This window comes from Capra hircus, chromosome 18 (genome assembly GCF_001704415.2).
Source record: "Capra hircus breed San Clemente chromosome 18, ASM170441v1, whole genome shotgun sequence".
In the NCBI taxonomy this organism is placed as follows: Eukaryota; Metazoa; Chordata; class Mammalia; order Artiodactyla; family Bovidae; genus Capra; species Capra hircus.
Genome location: NC_030825.1, coordinates 15,982,159 through 16,005,631, shown reverse-complemented (window position 1 = coordinate 16,005,631; position 23,473 = coordinate 15,982,159). Strand labels below are relative to the sequence as shown.

The following is a 23,473-nucleotide window of genomic DNA, read 5'->3' as shown; positions in this document are numbered from 1 at the left end:
TTTATAATCTGAAAAGCACATATCATTTTCTTCCAGTAATGATGTAAATGGAGAAGGAAATGGTGACCCATTCCAGTACTCTTGCCTGGAGAATCCCATGGACAAAGGAGCCTGGTGGGCTATAGTCCATGGGGTTGCAAAGAGTCAGACACAACTGAGCAACTAACACGCTGCTGCTGCTGCTGCTGCTGCTGCTGCTGCTGCTGTAAGTCGCTTCAGTTGTGTCCGACTCTGTGCGACCCGACAGACGGCAGCCCACCAGGCTCTGCTGTCCCTGGGATTCTCCAGGCAAGAACACTGGAGTGGGTTGCCATTTCCTTCTCCAATGCATTAAAGTGAAAAGTCAAAGTGAAGTTGCTCAGTCGTGCCTAACTCTTAGCGACCCCATGGACTGCAGCCTACCAGGCTCCTTCGTCCATGGGATTTTCCAGGCAAGAGTACTGGAGTGGGTTGCCATTGCCTTCTCCGAACTAACACACATGATGATGTTAAAACAGACCACAATAAACTCATAGGACAGCACCAGGGTTTCTTCTGTGTCAGTTCCCTGGAGCCCCATCTGCAGGGGAGGGGACACACCTGTGTGGATGAGCTTGACGTGGCGCTGCAGGTAGCGGTCGATCATGAACACCTTATTGCAGCCGGGGTGTGGGCAGGGCCTCTCCCGGACCTCCTCGTGGTGCTCCTTGACATGCTTCTGTGGGAGGGACCAGGGGCGTGAGTACCCCAGCCTGGCCAACACCCTGGACCAGCGTGCGTGCCTCCTCCCAGCGGAGGCACAGACCCAACCAGGCCCTGTCAGCAGAGCTGGGGGTGCAGTCTCCTGGGAGGCCCCTCACCTTCATGCCGTCGGCCCCGCGGTACACAGCCGTGCAGCCCTGGTGCGGACACTTGTAGATGGTGGGCAGTTCCTCCCTGCAATGCAGAGCACACGTGGAGCCACGGCCCCCACAGGCTGCGCAACCCCCGCTCCAGCCCCTCACCTCTCACACCGTGGCTTGCCCTTCCAGCCCGGCTTAGGCCCAGGTTTCTTTCGGATTTTTGGTTCTTCTGACTTCTTGGCTTCTTTGCTTTCACTCTTCCTACCAGACACCCTGGAGGAAAAGACAACCCTGGTCAGTAATGTTTCTGATCTTTTGCATACACGGTGTTCATTTTTCTTTAAACACTGAGGTGGTTTCCTCAGATCTCCAGAGCTAACCTCCAGTCCCCATACTGACCACCTGGCTTTCACACTGACACTTGCCCACCAGAACTAGAAAGACTGTGGGGAGGTGGAGTCCCTGCTCTGCCAGGAGTGGGCCTTCAGGGCCAAGTGTTACTCCCTGTCGTCAACACCAAAAACACAACTTTGGAGATACCAGGGAAAATACTGCAGTGGGGAAAGCTAGAAAGAAGATCCAGATCCACTCTCCTAGAACCTGCCAGGAGACCCTCAGCAACCAGGGGGAGCTCTACACCTGCTGCTGTCCCCCCACCGCAGACCCTAGGCAGTGGGGACCTTGTCCTCCAAGCATGGGGTTGTGCACCTCAGCCAGTCTCACAGGGCCCTGAGGACCAGGCCAGACAGAGCAGCTTCCCTCCTGGTGTCCTTCAAAGTTTTAAAAAGACATGCACACCTCTTCTTAGATCCAGGAATGTAAGGAAATCTGTCAGGAATAGAAGGCAACTTCTAGGGCCATAAAGACAAGCCACCGCTGATACAATCCTCAATGGTCACAGCTGAAAGCTTTTCTTCTAGTATCAGGAGCAAGACAGAGATGCCCACTTTTATCAGTTCTTGACACAGTACTGAAAGTCCTAGCCAGAGCCATTAGGCAAATAAAAAGAAAAGGCATCTAAGTTAACAGGAAAGAAAATTACCTCTATTCACGATACCATGATGTTATATGTAGAAAACCTTAAAGAACCTACACAGAAAAATTGAGCAAAGTTGCAGGGTGGAAAAATCAACACATTAGAACCCAGTCCTGTTCCTACACACTTAAAATGAATAGTCAGAAAAAGGTAATTAACTATTCATTTTTAATAGCATCAAAAGAAATAAGATACTTAGGAGTAAACTTAAAAAATTAAAGACTGGTACATTAAACTATGAAAATGCTGTGAAAATTAAGACCTGGGCAAGTAGAAACACATGTTCATGAACTGGAAAACTTAAAAGTGTGAAAATGGCAATAATCCCCCAAAGCAGTCTATACATTCAATCCCTATGAAAATTCTGTTTTTTCACAAAGTAGAAAAAAAATCCTAAGTTTCACATGGAACTTCAAAGGACACTGAATAGCCACACAAGTTTGAAAGACAACAAAGCTGAAGGATTCACACTTTCTGATTCCAAAATTTACTACAAAGCTACGGTAATCAAAGCAGCATGGTACTGGCATAAAGACAGACATACATACCGAGAAACTGAGAGACCAGAAATAAACTCCTGCAAGTACAATCAACTGACTTGACAAAGGTGCCAAGACCACTCACTAGGGAAAGGACAGTCTGTTCAACAGAAGGTGCTGGGACAATCACATATCCACATGCAAAAGAGTGGGGCTCAATCTACACCTCACACCATACACAGAAATAACTCAAATGGATCCAAGACCTAAATCTAAGTGAAAACTGTGAAACTCTTATGGGTAAATCTTCCATGACCTTAGACTTGGTAATGGTTTCTCCTGAATATGACACCAAAAGCACAGTAAACTAAAAAAGTAAAAATAGGAACACTGGACTTCAAAACAGTGAAAAAAGGGGAAAATATATTCTACAGTTCAGTGGCAAAAAAAACAAACAACTTAGTTAAAACACAGGCAAAGAACTTGGATGGACATTTCCCCAAAGATGATACAAACATGAAAAGCTACTCAACATCACTATCACTAGGGAAATGCAAATCAAAATGACAATGAGATACTACTTAACATCCAGTAGCAGGACCTAAAATAACAAGGTTTGGTAAGGATGTGTAGAAATCAGAACCCCTGTACATCGGCAGCAGGAGATGTAGAATGTGCAGCTGCTGTAGAAAACTATGGCAGTTCCTCAGAAAGTTAAAAGTACCGTAGGACCTAAAGAATCAAGAACAGGTCTCAAACAGATAACTGTTACACCACCCTTTCTAGCACTGTTGACAGCAGCCAAAATGTGGTCCCTCCGTACCATGGCTGTGCTGCATGGCAACCCGACCAGGGATCAAACCCATGTCCCCAGCAGTGGAAATGTGGCATCCTAGCCATCAGACCACCAGGGAGGTCCCTTTAATAGGATCTTATAGAAACGAATCAAACTGACAGGTCACAACATGGATGAATCTCAAAAACCCTATTCTGAGTGAAAGAAGCCAGTAGGAAAGCGACACACAGAGTCCCCAGAATGGATACCTACACTAGGAGGGGGCAGGGCCTGAGGGGCGGACAGGGGAGTCACTGCTTCATGAGGCTGCATTTGGGATGGTGAGTCTGGAAACAGTGCTGACAACTGCACAGCATTGTAAAAGTTCTGAAACGGGAGTGAACTGTACGCTTAGAAAATGGTGAAACAGTAACCTCTGTTGTGTATTAATTTACCACAAATAGAAACATGAACAGTTGTTTTCCTCTTCAAACAGTATATTAACAAGAACCTTTTCAACAACTGCACAGGCTGCTCCTCCCCTTCTTTGCCTATGATTATTCTTTGCCACCCGGCCACGGTCCTGGCCTCCACCCACTGCTGCTGTGCAGCTCAGGCACCTAGTGAGAGCTGAGCCGTACCCAGTGCTCGCACCACATCACACGCTCCTTGAGAGCAGGAGCAGCCTCCAGGTCTCCCAGTGCGTCCCTGAAGGACAAGGGGCTGGGGTCCCTGCAGGCATGGGAAGATGGCGCTCGCAGGCCCAACTTGGGGCTGCTGGTGCTTTTCTTTCCCATGGCCGCTCAGGCTCCTGTGGGAGCCCTGGCAGCTGGTGTCCCCTTCTGTCTGCGTGGCTGAGGACCTCGGCAGGCACGTCTGCTGCAAGGTCACATGGACCTAGGCCCTATTCTGGGACGTCAGCAGGCGTTCGTGTTGTGGTGCTGGAGGCACCAAGAGGCCATCAGGAAGGAGCCCAGAGCTCCAGCCTCCCATAGGTACAATTTCCACTAAAATGTTCCATCTGACCACAGCCTCTGAACACTTTGCAGCTTCCCTGGTGGTTCAGACAGTAAAGCGTCTGCCTGCAATGTGGGAGACCTGGATTCAATCCCTGGGTTGGGAAGATGCCCTGGAGAAGGAAATGGCAACCCACCCCAGTACTCTTGCCTGGAAAATCCCACGGATGGAGGAGCCTGGCAGGCTGCAGTCCATGGGGTTGCAAAGAGTCGGACATGACCAAGCGACTCCACTCTTTCTTTCTGAACATACCTGGTGTGTTCCGTTCTACTGCAGTGTCTGTGTGCCCTCCCGGAAACCCAGGGAAGGGGGCCGCCTGCGTGCCATCTCCACCTGGAGCAGGGCAGGGCAGGGCCTCTCCCTCTCCTAACCCCACGCCAGTGGCCCTAGGACTCCTGGCAGCAGGACATAAGAGGGGCCCATGGAGGTCAGGGTGGAGCAAGGGCTCCTGCTGCAGCAGACCTGGCCCCTCCTTCTTGGCCCTCCTGACGCCCCCTCTGGCCAGCAGCGTCTGTCCACTCAGGCCCGCTTGAGGGCCGTGACCCAGTCCCACATCCCAAGTGGGAACTCCCGAGCCACCGCCTCTCTTGTCTCCACCCACAAAGGAAAAAGGAAGTTGTGCCTGCTTCTCCATTTTGTTTTGCACTTTCCTGGCTGATGGTGTGGTTTCATTCTACGCCAAAGGCCCAAGCTGGGCATCTACTAACTGGAGGTGTTTGGGTGTTCCTGGGCCCAGGGTGACACAGTGATAACCAGCCTCCTCTGCCAGGACCCACAGAGCAAGAACACAAAACCCTGTGGGAGGTGTGCTGCCTCAACAAGGGATCAGGGCCAGAGGTAGACCCGAGAGCAACGGCAGGGCCAGGTGGCCGTGTCGCCAAGGCCCTGGGCACAGAGGGCAGAAGGCGAGCAGGGGGACCAGAGGCCACCAGAGCAGACACGGGTGGGTGGATGGAGCACATTCACAGGGCTGCGCTAGGCCAGGTCCCTGCGCTGAACTGGGAAAGTCCTCCTGGGTCACCCAGAAGCCACCCTTCGTTGGGCTGGTGAGGTCAGGCCATTCGAGAAGCAGAGTGTGTGCTGACCAAGGCAGACAGGGGCAAGCCACCGTCCGGTCCCCGCTGCCCTCAGGACAGGTGCAGGTCTCCAGGTCACCCACTGGACACCCCCAAACCCCGGGGAGCTCATGGCACCACCATCCCCTTACTTCTTTCCTGGGTACGGCTCAAAGGACTCATCCGAGGACTGGGTGTTCTGCTTCTTGTCATTTTCATCTTCACTCAGGAAATCTCTAGGAAAGAAGAGAACCTTCAGCAATGCTCTCGAGCAGGTGATGGAAGCAGTGAAACTTCCTGTCTAACACCATGTGGATCCCCACACTACATGTTTTACTTCTCAGAAGGCCTAAAATCCCCAATCCTCTAATACCATCTCCTAACACAAAGGGCAAACCAGGGTCACAGGCTGAGGATCCCCGGTAAGCCATGCCTCTCATCACAACAGGACCCCAAACTCAGAAAGAGTCAGCCTACGGGGCCCCAGGCAGAGGTGAAGACCCTCATAAGAGGTGACTTCACAGGAAGCAGGCTTTTAGAATGTTACCTCACTCCCGTAACTATAAACACCTGCCCAAATGACAGGCCAGCTGTCAGTGATTTCAAAGGGTAACAAAGACCTGAAAAAGATCTGCACGTCTATAATCTCTACCCCAAAACGTGAGTCACAAGGTAAGCTCTGCTAGTCCGCACACAGCCTGGCTGGCATGCCTCAGCTGCCCCTACAGGCTGCCACCCTCCCCACGGAGAAAGGCCCAAAGGATGGCTGGTGGCTACAGGATAGCCACAGCCTCCTGACCCAGGGTAGGGGTGGATTTCTGGCACCCACTGGTTCTCCTCCAACACCTGGGTCATCTGTCACTGGCACCAAAAATCACGCTGTCGTGCTACTTGTTTGGACAAAGTGCATCTGTGGTCTAGCCACAGTGTACAAGGCAGGGTGGAAAGGTCAGCTGGTGTGCAGCCTCCACCCTGAGAGATTTGGTCTTGGAGACGGGGAAGGGGGTGTCCCCAGGAGCAGACAGGTGTCCTGCCTGCCTCTAGAAGGTCTGTCCTCCACTCCACAACACAAACACCATGATAAACAGCCAGAGGCTGGCTTCTGTTCTAGTAAAATCTGGGGTTGGCATAAAACTCAGCCTTGGAGACCGAGATGAGCCAGCAGCCAGAGGACCATCTGAACAGAGTGATGTCCACACCTGGCTGGGCCCCCGTGCAGCTCTATCAGGTCTGAAGTGCCCCCAATCAAAAACAGAAGCCTGTTAAGCACCCCCTACCACTCCCCTCCTCCCAACAGAGAAAGTGGGAGGCCAGTGAGAGCCAGGCCGCAGCCCCTGGGATGGTGGCGTTGGATTGCCAAGGAGGAATGTTAGGCTATGTAAACCCACTCTTCTCTCACCCCTCAGAAAGGTCACTGAACTCGTCTTTTACCCGATCATCCGAGGTTGGAGATGGAACCTGCTTCTCACCCAATTGCCCTGGGAAACAAAGAACAAGACTCCAGTCACCTGTCACCCCAGGGGAACTGCACGGTAGTGCTCCCCACAGGCATGACGGGGTGCCTAGGGTTCCCATGCCTCCAAATCCACTCACCTCCTGGCCCCCTCAACAAGGCCTGCATAGCCAAGCCCACCACGCTACCCCCATGTCCTGCCAGCAGTAGCAACAGCAGCAAATTCAGCCCTGCCTCAGAGGTTCAGATCCAGTCGTTCTCGGATGTTTCAGAACATCGAAAAAGATCACTGGTATCCAAGTACTGCAGGCACACGGCTCAAAACTCCAAGCAGTTCTAAGAACAGTGAAGCCCTCCAGCATGAGCACTGCCTCACTCTGAACCATCCAGTGGCAAACATCACTCGCAGGAGCAGCCTGGCACCCACATGGAAGCTGAGAGATGTGGGTAGGAAGCCGGCCCAGCCCTCCTAATACCACGTTGGTGAACAGCTGCACCTAACACACAGGGCCACGGGATCAGGCCCCACAGGGCACTGACAGGCCCAGGGAGTGACCTGTATTGGCTTGGGACAACCCCTGACCCCAGCTGCCTTCGTGCCCCACAAAGGCCCGGGCTCTTCCTCCCTCCGTGCCCTGGCCCCAAGCAGGCTTGGAGGAAGCCTGGATGGCAGGCGAGCATGCCTTAAAGGAAGGCGCTCAAACGGGGTCTTCAGCCCCTCCCTGCTGCCAGACGTACATGAGGCGGTGCCAGGGCTGCCCTGGCCACTATGCTGGCCCCTCTGCGCATACCACTGCTACCACCACACTTCCTGCCAAGGGCCCTGCCTGGCTCAGGACCAGGAATACTGGTCAAATAGCCCAGAGGAGCCACCTACCTGGGTCCCCACCTCGGGGGAGGCTTGGCTGAGACGGGGGGCCCGGCCCCGGCCCCACTGGGTCACCATCTGAAGGAAGCTGGCTTGTGTCGAGGCTGGGGAGTGTCTCGGTTTCAGCCCCCGCCGCAGCTGCTCTGCCTTGGGAGCTCTGAGGGGCAGCCCCGGTGGCGTTGAACCCCCGATACTGGGGGAGTCGCGGGGCTGAATCCTTGTCCCACGTCCACTTGACACCCAAAGCGCTGTCCAGCAAGAGGGCCCCACAGCTGGAGTCGGCGTCCATGGTGTAGTCATGGCCCTGGTCGCAGCCCCACATGGCCCGGATGACACCACAGTACTCGGAGGACAGCGTCCTCTGGAGGCTAGGTAGGGCCCCACAGCTGGCCGCGTGTCTGTGCACCCACCCCACCAAGCCACGCAGGCCCTGGGGGCTCGAAGCAATCAGGTCCACTGAGGAGAGGCAGAGAGACGCCAGCCCATGGCCAGTCAGCATCTGAGTCCCCTCGCTTCCCGCCCACCCTGCACCCCACCCTGGGGGTGCACTCACCCACACACGCTCCCTCCTCTGGCCCCATCCGTGGCTGGACACCGACCCTGCAAAGGAGCAGGGCTGCTCACCAAGAGCAAGCATGGGGCCCAGTGGCCACTGTGTGTGCCGGCTGAGCCTTTTCCTCCGAGGCCACCCACCAGGCCCTCCCCGCCCTGTGCTCTCCGGTCAGTCTCCCGACACACCCAGCGCACTGGTGCTCATGAGTGTCTGCCTCACCAGCACCCGGGCTGCCCTGTGCCCATGCAGCCCTGCTCACAGGGTCTCCTGCACACCCCCAGCAAAGGAGGGAAGGGGCACCTACTTTGCGCAAGGCTTCCGGCGGCCTGTTGGGGGAACATTGACTCGCTGCAGGAAAGATGTGAGGAGGCCGTGGCACTGGTAGAACTGGGCATGGCAGTTCTTGCAGACAAACTGGGACAGAGCTGGGTCCTGGTGGACAGCCACGCCCAGGAGGCGCTGGAAATCCCGGATGAAAACACGGTCCCCAGGGGGTGGCCTTTCTGAGCTCTCCCCAGGTGCCCTGCTGGAGATGCTTCGGAGACTCCGGGAGGAGAACTTCCCATGACAAAGGCGACAGTGCCCCATGGCCAGGGCCCGGGCTGTTCCTGGGCAAGCACAGGAAACAGGAAGTCAGGCATGCAGAACACAGCTCCCAGGTGAGGTGAGATGCACACTCCACCAGCCCCCACCCCAGCTCCTGGAGTGGGACCTCCCCAGACATGCCCCTTAAATACAAGTCCAGGTCTGGGCCAGAGGCAGGGCTCTGGATCCAGGGTCCCAGATGAACATATAGTCTTTTGGGAGAATGGCCAGTGGAGGGTCTTCCGAGTGGAAAATCCTTTCAAAGAACTCTAAATGCCTCCAAAACAAAGCCAGTATTGCTCTAATACTAAAACCAGACAAGGACACAACAATAAAATAAAATAATATTTATTTTTAATAAACATAGATGTACAAGCCTTCAACAAAATAACAGCAAACTGAACTCAACACTTAATTTAAAAGATCCTGCACAATGATCAGCTGGAAAGTATTCCAGGGAGGCAAGGATGGCTCAGCCTTCCCAAATCAATTCATGTGACACCCATTAACAAAATAAAAATCATACTCCTCTCAATAAATGGAAAAAAAAGTAGTGGACAAAATTCAATATCCATTCATGATAAAAAAAACCTCAATAAACTGTATACAGATAGAAAATACCACCACATAATAAGAGCCATACATGACAAGCCCCAAGCTAACATCATACTCAATGGTAAAGAGCTAAAAGCTTTCTTCTAAGATCAGGAACAAAACAAGGATTCCTACTCTCACCATTTTTATTCAGCACAGTACTAGACATTCTGGCCAAAGCAATTAGGCAAGAAAAATAAAAACCACTCAAATCATACAGACAGAAGCAACACCATCTGTTTGTGTATTAATATTACATATAGAAAATTCTGTAAGACTCCATGAGAAAAACTGTTAGAATAAGCAAATTCAGTTATAGAATACAAAATCAATATACAAACATAAGTTGATTTCCACATACTAATAACAAACTATTAAAAATTAAGAAAATAATCAGATTTACAATAGTATAAAAAAAAAGTACCTATGAATAAATATAACCAAAGAGATGAAAGACCTGTACACTGACACCTGTAAGACACTGACCAAAAAAACTGAAACCACAAATAAGTAGTCCATGACCATGGGTTGGAATAATTAATTGACATCAAATAATAAGACAATTGACATTAATTAACAAGACACTGTTAAAATGTCTACACTCCCCAAAGTCATCTACAAATTCAAAACAACCCCTATCAAAATCTCATTGGTATTTTTCACAAAAATAGAACAATCTTAAAATGTATATGAAACCAATAAAGACCCTGAACAGCCAAAGCAATTCTGTGAAAGAACCACTAAGTTGAAGGCATCATGCTTCCTGATTTCAAACTATACTACAAAGCTACAATAATTAACACAGTACAGTACTGGCATAAACAGAGGCACATAAAGGGACTTCACTGATGGTCCAGCGGCTAAGACTCCGTGTTCCCATTATAAGGGGCCAAGATTCAATCCCTGGTCAGGGAACTTGCCACACTAAAGATCCCACATACTGCAACAAAGATCAAAGGTCCTGCATGCCACAACTAAGACCCAACACAGCTAAATAAATATTTTTAGTTAAAAAAAAATTGACAATACAGGAATAAATTCATATATATATATAGCCAATTAATCTACAACAAATAAGCCAAGATACAATGGGGGAAAGAACAGTCTCTTCAACAAATGGTGTTGAGAAAACTGGACAGCCATATGCAAAAGAATGAAACTAGACCATCTTATACCATACTCAACTCAAAATGGATTAAAGACTTGAAAGACCATAAAACTCCTTTCATCTAACAAAACATAATGGTTAGCTCCCTGACATCTGTCTTAGAGATGATTTTTTGGATTGACACCAAAAGCAAATGCAACAAAGGCAAAAATAAATAAATGGGACTATGTTAAACTAAAAAGTTTCTGCACAGCAAAGAAAATCATCAACAAAATGAAAAGGCAACCTACTGAATAGGAAAAAATATTCACTAGTTATATATCACATAGGGGGTTAATAACCAAACTATGTAAAGAGCTCATACAACTCAATAACAAAAATAATCTGATTTTTTAAATGAGCAAAGGCTCTGAAGAGACCTCTTTCTAAAGAAGGCGTGCAGATAACCAACAGGTGTATGAAAAGGTGGTCAACATTACTTCACGAGGGAAATGCAAATCAAAACCACAATGAGGGAAAAAAAAAAAGTCCCACGAGACATTTACCTCCCACCTATCAGAATGGCCATCATCAAAGAGACAAGTAATTACAAGTGTTGGTGAGGAGGTGCAGAAAAGGGAACCCTTGTACACTGTTAGTGCGAATGTAACTTGGTGCAGCCACTATGGAAACCAGTACAGAGGTTCCTCAAAAAATTAAAAATAAAACTACTATACCGTCCAGCAATGCCACTGCTCGGTATTTATCCTAAGGAAATGAAAACTAACTTGAAAAGGTACATGCAGCCTTGGAAGGGGCATAGTTGGTTGATGTTCTACCAACATCTCTACAAGGGTGCTTGCCATGTAATCTTTGTGCACTTTGTGGGGAAAGGGGGCCACTTTTCTGTAATTATGTCTCAGTTTACAATGAAAACTTGAGTTTCAAAGGTAAAATAAACATCATAATCATGTCAAAAAAAAAAAGGTACACGCATGCACCCCTATATACACTGCAGCATTATGATACCCAAGGTATGGAAACAACCAAAGTGTCTATCAATATATGAATGTATAAACAAAGTGGTATACTCAATGGAATATTTACTCAGCTATTAAAAAACAAGAAAATTCTGCCATTTCCAATGACAAAGATGCACATTATCAGCATTATGCTAAGTGAAATCAGTCAGATGGAGTAGGATAAATACCACATGATGTTACTAACATGTGGAATCTTCAAAAAGAGAAAATCATGAACTAATACTTACAGAAAAGATATTGTTGGCTGAAAGAAGGGGAGTGAGGTCCTGAGTGAAATGCGGTGTGCAGTGATCAAAAGGTGCACACTTCCAGTTATAAAGCACGTCCTGGTGACGTTGTCTACCATATGGTAACTATAGTTCCTACAATATAATACTTCTCTGTATATCTGAAAATTGCTAAGAGCTCTTAAAAGTTGATCCTAAAAGTTCTTATCACAAGGGAAAAAGACTTCTAACTTCGAGTGGTGATGGATGTTAGTATACCTGAAACCAACATCATGTTATGTGCCAACTATACATCAAATTTTTTTCTCAAAAAAAAGTTTGAGTATATAAATGCCTCCACAGCTATGGAAGCGTCATAAACTGAGCTGGACACTTCATTCCTCTTCACACCACTCCCCTGAGACCAGAAGCGAAGGAGTCGCGTCCACACACTGCTTTCCCGGGGGTCTCTACTCCTGACTGCAGGAGTAGACGATGCCCCTGCCTCTCTGCCCCAGGATTATAGGAGAGCAGCTTGAAGTCTTTTCTGAGGGGGGCAAAAGCATGACACTAAGACCAAGTGCATATCAACCCCCATACAGTCCGTCCCAGGCACTCCTATGCTTAATCCTTAGTTCTGTTTAGCAAAAAGGAAGCTGAGGCCCTGAGAGATTCAGCCATTATCCGAAAAGCACAGGACAAAACCACGACTGAAACCAGGCCTGCCCGACAGACAGCAAGACTCGAGCATTAAACTACTTCGCGAGCTCTGAGGGGAGCTGACGGGTCAGCTGTGTTGCGAAAGAGCACCCCGCGCAGCCGCGGCGTCCCGGGGAGGCCGCCTCACCTCTCCCAGCGGGGAGGCCTAGTCCGCTTTCTGACCCACCCTGGGCCGGGGGGTCCCGCGGGGTCCCGGTGGCCACCGGGGGCACTCTACCGTCACAGGGGCCCCACCCGCCGCCCCTCGCGACCGGACGGCCGGACCCACCTGCCTCGTCTGCGCCGTCCTGGCCCGTGTCCCCGCAGGGCCGCGCCGGGCCCCAGCCCAGCCGCGCCGCCACCACAGCAGCCGCCTCGGCCACGTCGGGCCCGCTGCGGGCGGGGCGGCCCCGGGCCCGGCCTCCGCCACAACTGCCGCGGCCCGAGCTCCCGCGCTGCCGGGACGCCGCGGGCGACAGGAAGCGCCCGAGCCGGTCCCGCTTCATAGCCGTGAAGACGGCTTAAGCTCGGCCCCAGCGCTCCGCCCCGTCCGACCCGGCTCGGCCCAACTCGGCCCCACCCGGCTCCGTCCGGCCCGGCTCCGCCCCACTCGGCTCCGCCCGGCCCGGCTCGGTCCCACTCGGCCCCGCTCGGCTAGCTAGTAGGACGTCCGGAGCCTCTCGTCCGCTAGGCGGACTGTGCTCGTTCGTTTCCGTTCCACTCCGCCGCTCGGCTTCGCTGGACTTACTGGAAGCCGGGCGAGGCGATGAGGGAGGGGCGGGGCGAGGGAGGGAGAAGGAGGGTGAAGAGACCTGGATGGGGCGGGCTGACCAGCGGAGGGGAGGGCGAGGAGAGCGTAAAGGGAGGAGCAGAGTGAGGAGGGGCGGGGCGCAGTGAGGAGGGGAGGGGCGCAGTGAGGGCAGAGCAGCACGGCCTGAGGGCAAGGGACGCGATCTACGCGATTGGCCTGTCACCGACGTGGAGTGCTGGCAGCAGTAGTTGCACTTACACGCTTTTGGCTACAGCGTAAGGAGGTTATTTGAGAGCTCCGTCACCCCCACCTCTACCCCTTCGGCCCCAGGAGCAAAGGGCGCAGCGCGCAGCGCGCAGGCGAGGAGGGGCTGCCGGAAGTGGGCCCTTGCTGGTACCGCCTTTTCCGATGGTCCTGGGCTCGGGCGGCACCTGGTCCTGGACACGTTGCGTTCCGGGCCCCGAGCCGGCCGCCCCGCCCCTCGGCCGCCACCGCCTCCCCCGCCGGCGCCATGGCCGCTGCGGCCGGGGACGGGTCTGTGAAGCCACTGCAATGCGCCATGAAGCTGGCCAACGGGGCCATCGAGCTGGACACGGGCAACCGGCCCCGGGTAAGGCGGGCGGAGCAGAGCGGGGCGGGGGCGGTCGCCGATCAGCGACCTGCCTGGTGGGCGTGGGCGAGGGCGGGGCCGCGGGGAGGGCGCCTCCAGGCCTCTCTGAAGACTCCGGGGTGCTGGCTCCGGCTTAGGCCGTGACCTTGGACAGCTCCCGACCTTTTTTTGTTTTTTTCCCCCTCTGTTTAGCAGTTCGGTCGGAGCCGAGGCGTTTTTATTTGTGAAGGGACTCAGGAGGTTCCGTGAAACAGCCCTCCAAAGTGTATCTGGCAGACAGTCCCCTGTGTTTGTGTAGTTTGGAGGCGGGCCCTGTAGATTTAGTCAGATTCCCAAAGAGGACGGTACGCAGAAGAGGTTAACTGCGGCTTTCCAGTCGCCTTCAGAGCTTGTTTAGTAGGAAGTGCCGGCGGGGGAGGGGTGCGGCTTGTTTCTGAGAACGGGTGTTAATTCTAAGGGTGGCAACCGCGTGGAAAAGCCGGCGGAGCCACTCTGGGCCGCCGAAGGGAAGAGGCGTTCAGGTCTTCCATCCGTTTCCTTTCCCAAGTCGGGATCCTAGGGCAGCAAATGCCCCCACAAGTCAGAAATCCTTCCCGGAACCCATTTTATCTTTATCTGAGGTGTAGACAAAGGTGGGTAACGAGAACTGGAATGCAACGAAACAAAAAACAAAGCTCCATGCTGTCATTCCAAATGCCCTGAGCTCTGTCAGGCAGCCCTGACCAGGAGGGTCACACGTTGGAAAGTGCCAGCATTCTAGTGGCATAGACTCCTGCGTGCCCGGGGAATTCTTACACTGGGGTTCAGGAAAGGGTTTTCCCAGACTGAGTCAGAAAGTGGCCCTAAGATTTCTCAACACAGTCCCTGATTCACCTCCCAGGAAATATTTCTTTAAAGCCACTGAGTGAATGGCCCCTGAGTTATACAGGAAAAGAACTGGTTGCATAGAGTGGAAACGGCAGCACCTGCCAGTGCTGCTTCCTTGACCCACTGAATGAGAACCTCCATTCCTTTCCGTGCTGAAGAGAAAGGAGTGACACCAGCTTAAAGTCTAGAAAAAAGGGTTATTCTCTGTGCCCCAGGCAAAGCAGGTACCAGCTAACCAGCTGGGATAATGCAAGTGTATCTCAGAGATAAGCAGGCACCATGGTTGCTGTTTTTCAAAAGGGCACCAAGCAGGCATGATGGAATTATTTGCCTCTAATGGCATGGCCTATGTCATTTCTCTTCCCTGGGCTCAGGAGGCATATACAGAATACCTGAGGAGCATCCATTACATCTCCCAGGTGCTACTGGAAGAAGTGGAGGCCACTAAAGGTACAGCTTCTCCTGTGCTGCCCAGACTGTGGACATCTTAGCCTTTAATGGGTCTCCAGGCCCCAGACCTGGGTGTGTCCCATGTCCTACCTGCCTGGTCATTAGCAGATGAACACCTGAACACTCACCATGAGTGTGACATGGAGCAGGAAGGGACGGTTGCTGTGACTCAGGCGATGGAGATGGGTGGGGACATGACCACAGACTGACCGCTGAACCCCAGTCCTGGGAGGAGTGAACTGCATGATGGCTGGGGGCTGGGGGCGGCCCAGAGGCCCTGCAGTGAAGAGGGCGTCAGATACAAGGCCTTCTGGAGAGAGGGAGGTGCAGTTGGGGCAGGCAGGGCCTTGGGTAGGCCTGGGGCTGTTCTAGCATGAGGAGAAGCTCAATGGATGCTTTGTGGGCAGAGGCCAGCATGGCAGCAGAGCCTCCAGGAGGTACCCACAGTGGGGACAGCAGTGGTGGGAGTGCCGGGAGGTGGGCAAGTAAAGGGCTTGGGGGATGTTCTCTAAAGATCTGTCTCAGCAGACTTTCTCAGGGGACAGTGAGGTGCGGGGGTGGCTTGGGGGCAAGCGAGCAGGAGGTGGCAGGAGCTGAAGCCTCCATCATGGGCGTGGTCTGCTCTAGGTGTGTGGCACCCTGGCATGGTCAGGGGGAGGTGGCTGTCCCCACAGTGAGCACTGCCCTGGGGAGCTCAGCAGAGCTTTGAGCACAGGAGTAGGGCACGGTGGGAGAGGCCCTGAGGGGATGTCCCAGAGGAAAGACTATGAGGGCTTAGGGACCCTTGGAGAAGGGTAGCACGTGAGTGGATGAGTGGAAATCTGGTGGCTGAACTAGGGTGTAGTGAGGGGCTGGCCCTGAAGGCAGTAGGAGGTGGGTCAGGAGCTGGGGCAGGTGGGGTCCATGGGAGGCTGTCAGATGGCAGCCCCTCCAGCCTGAGTTTGCTGACAGGAGTGATTCCAGAGGAGGGAGTGCAGAGCAGAGAACAGATGCCCCCGGGGTGCATGGGATGCAGGGTGGAAGGCTGGAGATGGGCAAGGAAATGATCTCTGTGAAACAGCCACACTGTCTGCAGGGCCCGCCTGGAGGAGGGGCTATAAGTACATGTGAAACTGTCCGTGGCGAGAAACGGCCAGGTTAGTTAGAGAAAAGGCTCTGGTGGTCCAGGCAGAAGGACAGGATAGCCACATAGAGGGCAGGTGGTCCGAGATGAGGAGAGGGGTGCCTTTGTTTGTATCTCAGCAAGAATCTGACCAGTGACAGAGGGGATGGTAACCATCTTTTTTGTCACTTGCTCCCCAGAAGCTGGGGAAACTGTGACCTCTGATACCTCAAAGATGCTGAAGCTGGCCGAGCAGTGTCTGGAGAGGGCCCAGTCAACAGCTGCCAAGCTTGGTGGGTGTCCAGCAGAAAGCTTTCTTGGGTCATCCACCTCCACCCCTCCAGCTCAGTCTGCCTCTCCTTTGTGGAATGTGGGGCTCCTATGTGGATCCTTGACTGTGCGTGTCTTACAGGGAAAACATGCCTGAGGCCAGCCATGCCTGTGGCTGCGCCCGTGCCCTCCCCTGCTAGTCGACACCGCCGGGTATACTCAGATGAGGGAGGGAAGCTCTCTCCGTTCCTGCCACCTGAGATCTTCCAGAAGCTTCAGGTCGTGGAGTCACAAAGCTCTAAGAAGTAAGATGGGACAGCACGGCCTGTGGGCTGAGCCTGGGTTTGGAGGCACAGTGAGATAACTGTGGTGGCTTTAGTCAAAAGGAACCCTAGAATGGAAATAACCTGGTGCCTAGCAGAAGCAAATGCAAATTGTCTCTGGAGAAAAGCACCTTCAACTTCCATGAAATGAGTGGTACATAGTCAAAGACAACCATGCACAAAAAGAAGTTTGAGCAGTAGCAGAAACACACCTGAAAACTCTTCAGATAGAGTTATGGGACACGGATTATAACACAGTCATGCTCTCTATATTCAGAGAAATAAAAAGAAAGTTTTAAAATACCTTTAGGGAACAAGAAACTGTAAAATCTGACCCTTGTCTCTAATAGAGGTCAAATAAGAACCAAGTCGGAGAAGGCAATGGCAAGCCACTCCAGTACTCTTGCTTGGAGAACCCCAAGGATGGAGGAGCCTGGTAGGCTGCAGTCCATGGGGTCGCTAAGAGTCAGACACGACTGAGCGACTTCAGTTTCACTTTTCACTTTCATGCATTGGAGAAGGAAATGGCAACCCACTCCAATGTTCTTGTCTGGAGAATCCCAGGGACAGAGGAGCCTGGTGGGCTGCTGTCTATGGGGTCGCACAGAGTCGGACACGACTGACGTGACTTAGCAGCAGCAGCAAGAACCAAGTAGTAATAAGAAATACTGAATTTTTTAAAAAACTAATCAAAAACAATGGAAACAAATTATATTCTCCTGTAAAAATACACACGTGGACCCAAAAAGAAGTGTACAAGTTTGTGACAGCAGAGTGGACATAGCTGAAGAGAATTAGAGAACTGAATAAAAGGTTAAAGGTTTTCCTGAACGGCTCACACACACAAAAAGAAAAGATGAAAAAGACATGGAAGGTCTATCCAGAAACAGATGACAAAGAAAATGTAAGAGGAGCGTTATTTGAAGAGAGAAAGACAATTTTCTTTCTAGAGCTGATGAAAGACCCCAAGACACAAATGCCAGAACCCCAGCAGGGTAGGCAAGAGGATGGGCTCCTCCTGCTGCAGGTTCTGAGCCACTGCTCACTTTGTCTCTGCATGTGCTGCTCTGGGGCAGGGCCAGGCACCGACTCCCATCCCAGGACAGTCTTGTGCCCCACAGCCTACCTCCTCCCACCCATGAAAGCAGGAAGATATTAGACTGAAACTTTGGATGGTTTCAGAGGGCTGTCAGTGGCTGTTACAGAGTACTGTGACCTCCCTTTCCTGGGCTGCAGACTAGCTATTTAGCCCACATGGTGCCCTCAAAGAGTTTCATGCTATTCAGAAACTCAAATGACTGAGTTGCTTAAAGGTCTGAGTCCAGGCAGTAGGGCCATATTTCAGGGAGCAAGTGTCTCCTATCCACCCCAGACGTCCTCTTTCCTTTACATTCCTGCTGGCCCCCATTACCACCTCCTCACCTTGGGGCCTCAGGGGAGGGTCAGGAGGGGTCCTCAGATGACTGGAGGGTTTGTGGGCTTCCTGGAGCCTGGCCAGCAGCTTGTCAACATTTCAGGGAGCTGACACCCCTGGAAGAGGCCTCCCTGCAGAATCAGAAGCTGAAGGCTGCCTATGAGGCCCGGATGGCCCGGCTGGACCCCAGCCAGGCCATGCAGAAGACATCCCTGGTGAGTGGGGCCCAGGACCATGTGGAGTGGGGGTGCCAGGGGGGCAGGCCTTATTCCCTCTTCCTGTCCTAGACCCTGTCCCTGCAGCGCCAGATGATGGAGAACCTGGTGATCGCTAAGGCCCGGGAGGACACAGTATCCTTTCCATCCAGCCTTGGGGTCCAGAGGCTTAAGCTGAGGGAGGAAGCAGGGAGGAAAGGTGCCAGAGCCCAGCATCCTTGTTGGGGGGACAGGGAGCAGTGGTTCCTGCCCAGCCTGCTTCCTCTTGCCTCTTGGCCTTTGCACAGGCCGCCCTGCCCCTCCCAGCACCCACAGACTCCTCTCCACCCCTCTCAGGTCAACTAGGACTTGCCTTCTTCCACCCACCCCGCCAGCCCGTGTCCAGCAGGGCTCAGGGACGCCAGGGGTCCATACATGCCACTCAGAAAGGGCCTTAACTCTGCTGCCCCAGCTGCAGAGGAAGATGGAAGAGCGCCGGCTGCGGCTCCAGGAGGCCGCCAACAAGTGCGTCCCTGCCTCGGGTCCCAGGACTTCGAGGGGTGGGGGAGCAGGTGGGGGCTCCCGCGCCTGCCTGTCCAGCCCTGAGGTCCTCAGACCTGTCCTTCCTTCCAGGAGGTTCTGCAGCCAGGTTGCCCTGACTCCCGAAGAGCGGGAGCAGCGGGCCCTCTATGCTGCTATCCTGGAGTATGAGCAAGACCATGTGAGTGCTGGGCGGGGCGGGCTGGGAAGGTCTAGTCCCTGGGGTGCAGCCTTGGTGAGGGAGGAGGGGCTTCCCAGGGCTCTCTCCCAAGGGCTCCTGTCCTGCAGGACTGGCCAAAGCACTGGAAGGCCAAGCTCAAGAGGAGCCCAGGGGACCTGTCCCTGGTGACCAGCCTGGTCTCCCACCTGCTCAGGTATCAGGCCTCATCTCCCTCCAGCAGGCTGCAAGCTGCTGGCAGAGGAAAGGATTAAGAGGGAAGGAGGGGGAGGTCTGGGGTGACTGCAGGGGCAGTAGGCCCCTGATGGCCTTTCACAGGCCTTCTGCTTTCTCAGGGGGCGGGACATTTGCCCACAAGGTTTATCCATCAGTCCCTTCTCTGAAACCCCTCACAGTAGGGCAACATGACCAGTGGGTGGAGGGGTTGGGCGGGCTTTGTAGCCCCCACCCCAGAGCCTGGTGAGGAGGCTGCAGCCGCCAGCCCTATGGGGCTGCCCTCTACACCGCTTCTACCCCACTCACAGCGTTCCCGACCACCCCATCTCCCAGCTCCTGAAGAAGCTCCAGTGCGCGGTGTACCGGGCTCTGTACCCCATCGTGAGCAAGGGCGCCGCCCCCGGCTGCTGTTCCCTGCCCCCTGACGCCGACGGGCTGCTGGCTCCTGGAAGCCGGCGGCTCCGGCCTTCTCAGAGCCTCTACTGCATGCCTTCCCCGTTGGAGCCCAGCCCGGCCCCAAGGCCCCCGGACGGCCCATGCGCCAGCCCACCCCGCCCCGGCAGCCCCGCAGGGCCTCCCTCACCCCAGCTGCTGGGCAAGGACAGCTCCTTCGAGGATCTAGAACAGTTCTTGGCTCCTCCTGAGAGGAGGGGCCGGGGCCCTGGGGAGCGGCCTGAGCCCCAGACCCCAGGGGTGAGGAAGGAGCCTATGCTGGAGCAGCTGAAGGGCACCGTGCAGGACATACACGACGCCATCGGTGAGGCCCCAAGACGGGCGCTTGGGCGGCTGCATGTGACCCTGTGACCCCAGGGATGAGGGCTCACCAGGCCGCAGGGTTTCAAGGGGAGGGAAGGCAGGGCCAGGTAGATCGCCCTCCCAAGGAGCCCAGAAGCACCCTGCGGCGAGGCCCACCCCGAGGAGGCTGTCTCTGCGGGGCGAGGCTGGAGGTCCCCACTGAGCCGGCTCTGCTCCCGGCAGACAGGCTGCTCTCGCTCACCCTCCTGGCTTTTGAAGGCCTAAACACGGCCGCCTCCAAGGACCGCTGCCTGGCCTGCATCGAGGAGCCGTTCTTCTCCCCACTGTGGCCCCTGCTGCTGGCCGTCTACAGGTGGGCCCCCGACCCCGAGGTCCACCCGGGTGCTTCCCTCGGCGGGCGCCTTCCCTTCCCAGCCTCAGGTGTTTCTGGTTCACAGGCGGTGCCACGCCCACCGTCCAGGATTCTGGGCGTGGCCGGCTCCCCCAACCGGGTCTCTGCCCCGGGGCCGGGATCTTTGCCGCTGAACCTGGCCTCTCTCCACCCCAGGAGCGTTCACCGCCTGCGGGAGGCGGCCTTGAGCCGGAGCATGGAGCTGTACAGGAATGCGCCCCCGGCGGCCGTCGGCGTCCCCACCAGGCTCCTCCCGCAGGACCCCGAGGCCGCGGGAGCGGGCCCCTACCCCTACTGCGCCGCAGCCCAGGAGCTGGGGCTGCTGGTTCTGGAGAGCTGCCCCCAGAAGAAACTGGAGTGCATTGGTGAGGGGGCGGTTTGGGAAGGGAGAGCAGTGTCCCGTCCCACGGGGCACCCTGAGTCTGCACCTCTGAGCCACAGCCTGGTCCCGTCTGGTTGGGAGGAGTCCCTTGGGACAGAAGCGGTCCTGCCCTGCCCAGTCCTGCACGGGGTGGGGGTGCGGCGGTGCCCCGGGCCGGTTTGGGACGCCGTCCCCACCCCCTCACCCGAAGCCTTGCTTCTGCGCCATAGTTCGGGCCCTGCGGGTCATCTGCGCCTGTGCGGAGGATTACTACCGGGCCCGGGAGACTGCGCTGCAGCCTGGCATCGCCGCTATGTGAGTCCCAGAAGGATGCCATTGTGAGGTGGGGGTGGGGCGCGACGGGGGCAGCGCGCTGGGCCTGTCTGTGAATGCCTTCAGAGGCTCAGGGAAGCAGAACCGCTTCACCCTGCCCCGGCACTGGGCGCTTGGGGTTCCGTCTTGCTTCTCCTTAAGGACAGGATGGCCCTTTCCCACCGAAGACCCCTGGCTCCAGCCCTGCAGACGGCAGGGCCCTGACCCTTTGTATTCCGGTGGCATTCTCGAAGCCTGTGCCTCCCCTCTGTCTCACTCTGTCTCACACTTGGGGAAGCCTCCTTAGTCTCTGCCCATACTCTGGAGGCAGGTAGGGGCCTTCCCCACTGTGTCCTGCCTTAACTCACCTGGGCCAGCCTAGAGCTGGCAGTCTCCTGCCCTGGTACTGGTGAACCCTCCCTGCCAGGGCTCTGCCTCCTGCTACACTGTGCCAGAGGCCAGGGTTGCCCTGAAGGCACCTGTGCTTGCACTCGAGTAGGCAGGTTGTGGCACCTACCTGTGCAGAGGCCTGGGGCTGCTTTCACCATTTTACCATCTGGCCTCCAAAAAAGTTGTTGCAGGTGAAAGGGTCCCAGAACTAAAAGTATTCAGAGTCCCAGTCCCCACATAAGCTCCTTCAGGATTTCTGAGGAGCCAGAGAGGTGGTGAGTGTCTGTGCAGGTGTGTGGCTCCCAGGGAAGTGGGAACAGAAGTCCCTGGCCTGTGCCTTCATGCTTCTGGCAGAGACCACTGACCCGTGGGGCCTTCACTGGGGTTTTGACCATCCCCCAGGGACTCCCTCACTGAGAAGCGTCCTGCATCAGATCTGGGATACCAGACGTGGCAAATGAGTGATCCTGATCCCAGGAGTGAATAGGGTGCCTGGGAACATGGGCCTCCCACTCCAGCAGCCTGTCCTTGGGCTCGGGCAAGTGCACAGGAATGAGGAACAGTTCCTCCCTGGTCCAGCCCTGGGCTCTGCAGCACAGGGTCCCCATTCAGGATGGCCTCAGTGTTCCCAGATTGTCTGTCATGCTGATCCAAGCCCTCCCCCTATCCCATGCGGCCAGTGGGTGGGAGGAGCACAGTGAGCAGCCAGCAAGCTCAAGGCTGCTCCAAGAACTGAGCTGGAGCTTCAGGCTTTTGGGGACTCAGAAGGCCCCCCTACCCAGGTCCCTGGAGCCTCCTGGCTGGATGTGTGTCTCCCCAACAGTGGTGCTGATGACTTGCTGCCCATCCTGTCCTTTGTGGCGCTGAAAAGTGGCCTCCCTCAGTTGGTGTCAGAGTGTGCAGCCCTGGAGGAATTCATCCATGAGAGGTGGGGTCCTCAAGCCCATCCCTGCCCCACCCTCAGCATGCGGCCCAGAAGCAACCCCAACAGCCCCTGTGGGACCTCAGCACTGAGGTTCTGCCCTGCAGCCCCTCCAGTGACAGGTGCCGGTGTCGCCTCCATGCAGGTACCTGATTGGAGAGGAGGGCTACTGCCTGACATCCCTGCAGAGCGCCCTGAGCTACGTGGAGCTGCTGCCCCGGCGGGCCCTGGGCAAGTAGTGGAGGACCAGCCGGCCAAGGACTGGCCAGGAGGCACTTGCGCAGGGTAGCAGGCCAGCCGTGGAGGGGCTCTTGCCCCAGCCTGACTTCGGCCCCAGGGCTCAGGGAGGCCCCTCTGCTCCTGGTAGGATGAACATCTGGCAGCTTGGGCCGCTGACAGCTAGCACAAGGACTGAGGGGGCTGTGGGCCTGGCCGAGGGCAGCTCTGCTCCCCTACATTCCCGTGACGTTTGGAGCCCCCTGAGCCAGGTTGTTGTCTGAATCGAGAAGACAGCTGATCACCCCCACAGAGGCCCGAGGCCCAGGTGGGTTCAGACCATGCTGTTTATTTATTGGACACTGACCACTCTGTCCTGGAGGCCCAAGTGTCCCCAGGGCATCTACCCATGTCTGGGACCTCTGAGCCACACTTCACCCTTGGTGGTAGGGATGGAAATCCTGAGACCCCCACCAATCCCCATCCCCCACTCAGCCCCTTTGAGGTGGGTGCAAAGCCTGAGTCAGCACCTGTCTGTAGCCCACCACCTGCCCACAAACTGTTACAGGCCCCTGGGCAGCCACTGACCCAACTGGAAATAAAAAGGTGACTGGCATCTCCCTCCACATGGCTCATTTGCTCCCCATCCCACTGGCCAGCCCAAGGCCTGGACAGTACAGCCACGCCTGGCTGACTGGCAGGAACCAGACAGTCCCAGAGAGCCCAGGGGGCCATTGCCAAACTCAGCCTGCCTCCCAACCCTCTGCCCAGGGGTGGGCTCTTGCAGGGGCCACTCGCTGTAGCATTAGACACACTCTGTGGGGCCTAGCGGGTTGGTAGGGTCAGAGGTCATCACTGGGCAGGATCTAAGCCTGGAGCACTTATTCTGAAGAGTTCTCTGGAGTCAGCTTTGCTCTCCAGGTGGGCAGCACACCCAGG

General features: G+C 54.9%; 2 protein-coding genes across 6 annotated transcripts in view; one reads left to right on the top strand and one right to left on the bottom strand.

Moving 5' to 3' along the window:
- ZNF276 (zinc finger protein 276) overlaps positions 1-23,473 on the bottom strand; it is a 28,055-nt gene that overhangs the window by 1,551 nt on the left and 3,031 nt on the right. Inside the window, exons 1-9 of one of the 4 annotated variants that reach the window (XM_018061908.1) lie at positions 13,281-13,385; positions 8,362-8,665; positions 8,058-8,104; positions 7,514-7,960; positions 6,583-6,661; positions 5,336-5,419; positions 984-1,094; positions 840-915; positions 580-697 (exon numbers count right to left, since the gene is read on the bottom strand). In XM_018061908.1, coding sequence (XP_017917397.1) covers positions 580-697; positions 840-915; positions 984-1,094; positions 5,336-5,419; positions 6,583-6,661; positions 7,514-7,960; positions 8,058-8,104; positions 8,362-8,645 — 1,246 coding nt within the window. In that variant the 5' untranslated portion in view covers positions 8,646-8,665; positions 13,281-13,385. Of the gene's footprint in view, positions 1-579; positions 698-839; positions 916-983; positions 1,095-5,335; positions 5,420-6,582; positions 6,662-7,513; positions 7,961-8,057; positions 8,105-8,361; positions 8,666-12,560; positions 12,879-13,280; positions 13,386-23,473 lie in introns of those variants that run through there. The other 3 variants (XM_018061906.1, XM_018061909.1, XM_018061907.1) reach the window with 3 other exon arrangements.
- VPS9D1 (VPS9 domain containing 1) lies at positions 13,503-23,151 on the top strand. Of its 2 annotated transcripts, none has more exons than XM_018061905.1 (15): positions 13,503-13,632; positions 14,874-14,949; positions 16,255-16,344; positions 16,464-16,626; positions 18,162-18,273; positions 18,346-18,408; positions 18,725-18,777; positions 18,886-18,973; positions 19,081-19,166; positions 19,495-19,943; positions 20,165-20,294; positions 20,490-20,698; positions 20,925-21,009; positions 22,220-22,324; positions 22,464-23,151. In XM_018061905.1, the coding sequence occupies exons 1-15, from the start codon at positions 13,534-13,536 to the stop codon at positions 22,555-22,557; spliced, it is 1,902 nt and encodes a 633-aa protein (XP_017917394.1). In that variant the 5' UTR covers positions 13,503-13,533; the 3' UTR covers positions 22,558-23,151. The 2 variants fall into 2 exon arrangements, with proteins under 2 accessions (XP_017917394.1, XP_017917393.1); XM_018061904.1 differs by having other exon boundaries at positions 13,504-13,632; positions 16,252-16,344.

Bases quoted from the DNA above. Each gene is read 5' to 3' on its own strand.
- VPS9D1 (XM_018061904.1), top strand. From the start codon at position 13,534: ATGGCCGCTGCGGCCGGGGACGGGTCTGTGAAGCCACTGCAATGCGCC. The intron at 18,778-18,885 runs GTGCGTCCCTGC...CCTTCCTTCCAG, and splicing joins CTCCAGGAGGCCGCCAACAA to GAGGTTCTGCAGCCAGGTTG. The intron at 18,974-19,080 runs GTGAGTGCTGGG...CCTGTCCTGCAG, and splicing joins TGGAGTATGAGCAAGACCAT to GACTGGCCAAAGCACTGGAA.